Source organism: Lolium perenne, chromosome 4, assembly GCF_019359855.2.
Source record: "Lolium perenne isolate Kyuss_39 chromosome 4, Kyuss_2.0, whole genome shotgun sequence".
Classification (NCBI taxonomy): Eukaryota; Viridiplantae; Streptophyta; class Magnoliopsida; order Poales; family Poaceae; genus Lolium; species Lolium perenne.
The window spans coordinates 380,002,571-380,006,299 of NC_067247.2; the positions used below are offsets into that span (position 1 = coordinate 380,002,571).

General features: G+C 51.0%; 1 protein-coding gene across 1 annotated transcript; it reads left to right on the forward strand.

The window, feature by feature from the left end:
* The first annotated feature begins 403 nt into the window (after positions 1-403).
* Positions 404-994, forward strand: LOC127348091 (pectinesterase inhibitor 8-like). The gene has a single exon (XM_051374191.1). The coding sequence runs from the start codon at positions 404-406 to the stop codon at positions 992-994; it is 591 nt and encodes a 196-aa protein (XP_051230151.1).
* The last annotated feature ends 2,735 nt before the right edge of the window (positions 995-3,729 follow it).

Consider the following 3,729-nt stretch of genomic DNA (forward strand, 5'->3'; position numbering starts at 1 on the left):
TTTTCTAGGTAAAAGGAGAATATGCACTATAGATCAAAAGTGTATTTCCGTTCGGCTAGTTCTTACACTACAGTTTTTTGGCTGTGAATCTGTGATGACATGGCTCGATTATGACTGTTACCTGACAGCGTGGATGAACTGACCATTGAACTTGCCACCTTGGTATTCCAGTCGAGTACCAGTGCCGGTTTCTGAAAAGTACATTAATTACTTGCGTTACTCGGGTGATACATATATGTATTCTTGATGACTACATGCACGTTTCTGTCTAGCAAATTCACATGCGTTAGTTGCTACAGCTCTGAGGACATATATAAATCTGCACCTTCCAGCACAACAACACGTCTGCAGCTCTCGATCCATCAGTCATCACACCATCTCGCTCCACACGGAAACAAGAACGATGAGGACCTCTGCTATCCTCGTGGCCGCTATCGCCGCCGCCGCGGCGTTCGCCGGCATGTGCCATCCCGCGCAATCCTTGACGTTCATTCCGCCACCGAAGACGACGGTCAGCGGCACGTGCCAGGCGGCTCACGAAGCCGACAGCCGAGTGAACGCGACCTTCTGCACCACCCGCCTGCGCAAGGAGCCCAGAGCGATCGACGCCGACACGGCAGGCCTCGCCGAGGCCGCCACGGCCGTGGGCTTCCGCAACGCCGAAGCCGCACGGTCCAAGGTCGGGACGGCGCTCAGGCGGCGCGACGAAGGGGACGAGCAGGTGCTGGACCCGATATACGGGAGCAGGCTGGAGCGGTGCGACGTGCTTTACGGCGTCATCTGCGAGAAGTACGCGGTGGCGCGGGAGGCGATCACTGAGCAAAGGTACGGCGACGTCGAGAGGGAGCTGTCGAGTGTCCCATTGCTAGGGCACATGTGCGACTCCGGGATCGCCCGTGCACGCCGCGCCGGCCCGTCGCCGTTCCTGCAATACAGTGAGGATAACACGCAGATCACGCTCCTCACCCTCGCCATCACCAGCCTGATCAAGTGACGCCTTGATCCCTTTGCCGCCGATGCGCCGTGATCCGGCTGCTAAATGCTATGCTACGTCCTTTTTCATGCATGGTTGTCACCGATCAGTGTCTCGGCTCGAGAAAAATTTCGTTGATGGATCGGATCAATGAATAAAGAAAATTATCGAACTTCTTCATCGCAAACTTCAATTTCGTGCACAACATGTGTCACATTATCACCCCCGTCATTTTTTTATTTACTACATCCGGTAAACGAAAGGCTTCATTTAAGTACTCCAAGGATATATCCGGTGTGCATCTAGCACGAAAGAGAAAGAAAATTGGAAATGGTAAAAGGCAAGGAAACGATGTTGGCGTCTTTTATAAATATATATATCTAAAATGGTCGCCACCTAGATCAAATGAGTTTATACAAAGTCCCTTGACGCGTTTAGTAGCCTGCGTACCCTCCAAACATACTGCGACTGTACGAAATCGAAGCGAGTGGTTGGTTGCATGAGGCCTTCATCTCGCAGAGCACGAAGCTCAAAGTAACGTTGAACCAGGCCCGGCAACAACACCCGAATTGACTTTTTTGTCGAGGCATGCCGGTGCTATGCAAAATGCGGCCGGGGAGGTGGGAAACGCAACTTTCCCCGTCATGTTTCCCACCATGTGTACCCTCACATTCCCCCATGTTCACTTCTCTGGTTGAAACCCTCATCCAAAAATCTCCCTTTCCCTCATTCGGCACCTGTGGCGGCGGTAGGCGGCTCGGAGGCGGATCTGCGTGCCCCGACGATTTGTCCAAATCCTGCAACGAACTTGGGCGGCGGCAGGCGGCTGAGAGGCGGATATGCGTGCCCTGGCGATTTCTCCTACTTCGGCAGCGGTTTTGGGTGGCGGCAGGCGGCTGAGACGCGGATCACCCTCACTCCATCGCCCCGGCATGTACTCCCTCTTGAGCTATGACAGAGGTAAACGAGTCTCCTCATTGTCTCCTTCTCCATACCGTCTCGATTTAGATGGTACTAATGCTAGAAACCGGTTGATTAGGTAGATAGAATGGCACTCATCCATCAGTCGGCGGCACTAGTAGTTGTCATTCATGCTTGGATCTTCATGTTGTGCAAGAGATCTGTTAGGCTCGCTGCTTATCCTCGTATCATGTACGGGCGTATGTTGGCCAGAGATCGGGAGAGGGTAGGTAAACTAAACTGCATCTACACCTAAAACAATGTAGAGGCTCTCCAAATGCTCTGGATGAAAAAGAGCCCCATTTTTTGCACTAGTGAAAAGTCTAAGGGGAAGTGGCTTGTTGGAGGATAGCATTGATGGCGTGTACAGCACACGTCCGTTGGGAACCCCAAGAGGAAGGTGTGATGCGTACAGCGGCAAGTTTTCCCTCAGTATGAAACCAAGGTTTATCGAACCAGTAGGAGCCAAGAAGCACGTTGAAGGTTGATGGCGGCGAGATGTAGTGCGGCGCAACACCAGGGATTCCGGCGCCAACGTGGAACCTGCACAACACAAACCAAGTACTTTGCCCCAACGTAACAGCGAGGTTGTCAATCTCACCGGCTTGCTGTAACAAAGGATTAGATATATAGTGTGGATGATGATTGTTTGCAGAAAACAGTAGAACAGTATTGCAGTAGATTGTATTTCAGTAAAGAGAATTGGACCGGGGTCCACAGTTCACTAGAGGTGTCTCTCCCATAAGATAAACAACATGTTGGGTGAACAAATTACAGTTGGGCAATTGACAAATAAAGAGGGCATGACCATGCACATACATATTATGATGAGTATAGTGAGATTTAATTGGGCATTACGACAAAGTACATAGACCGCTATCCAGCATGCATCTATGCCTAAAAAGTCCACCTTCAGGTTATCATCCGAACCCCCTCCAGTATTAAGTTGCTAACAACAGACAATTGCATTAAGTATTGCGCGTAATGTAATCAGTAACTACATCCTCGAACATAGCACCAATGTTTTATCCCTAGTGGCAACAGCACATCCATAATCTTAGAGGTTCTTGTCACTCCTCCAGATTCACGGAGACATGAACCCACTATCGAGCATAAATACTCCCTCTTGGAGTTACTAGCATCAACTTGGCCAGAGCATCTACTAATAACGGAGAGCATGCAAGATCATAAACAACACATAGACATGAATTGATAATCAACATAACATAGTATTCTCTATTCATCGGATCCCAACAAACGCAACATATAGAATTACAGATAGATGATCTTGATCATGTTCGGCAGCTCACAAGACCCGACAATTAAGCACAATGGGGAGAAGACAACCATCTAGCTACTGCTATGGACCCATAGTCCAGGGGTAGACTACTCACACATCACTCCGGAGGCGACCATGGCGGCGTAGAGTCCTCCGGGAGATGATTCCCCTCTCCGGCAGGGTGCCGGAGGCGATCTCCTGAATCCCCCGAGATGGGATTGGCGGCGGCGGCGTCTCAGTAAGGTTTTCCGTATCGTGGCTCTCGGTACTGGGGGTTTCGCGACGGAGGCTATTTGTAGGCGGAAGGGCAGGCCAGGGGGCCACACGAGGGGCCCACACTATAGGTCGGCGCGGCCAGGGCTTGGGCCGCGCCGCCCTATAGTCTGGCCACCTCGTGGCCCCACTTCGTCTCCTCTTCGGTCTTCTGGAAGCTTCGTGGCAAAATAGGACCCTGGGCGTTGATTTCGTCCAATTCCGAGAATATTTCTTTACTAGGATTTCTGAAACCAAAAACAGC

Bases quoted from the DNA above. Each gene is read 5' to 3' on its own strand.
- LOC127348091 (XM_051374191.1), top strand. From the start codon at position 404: ATGAGGACCTCTGCTATCCTCGTGGCCGCTATCGCCGCCGCCGCGGCG.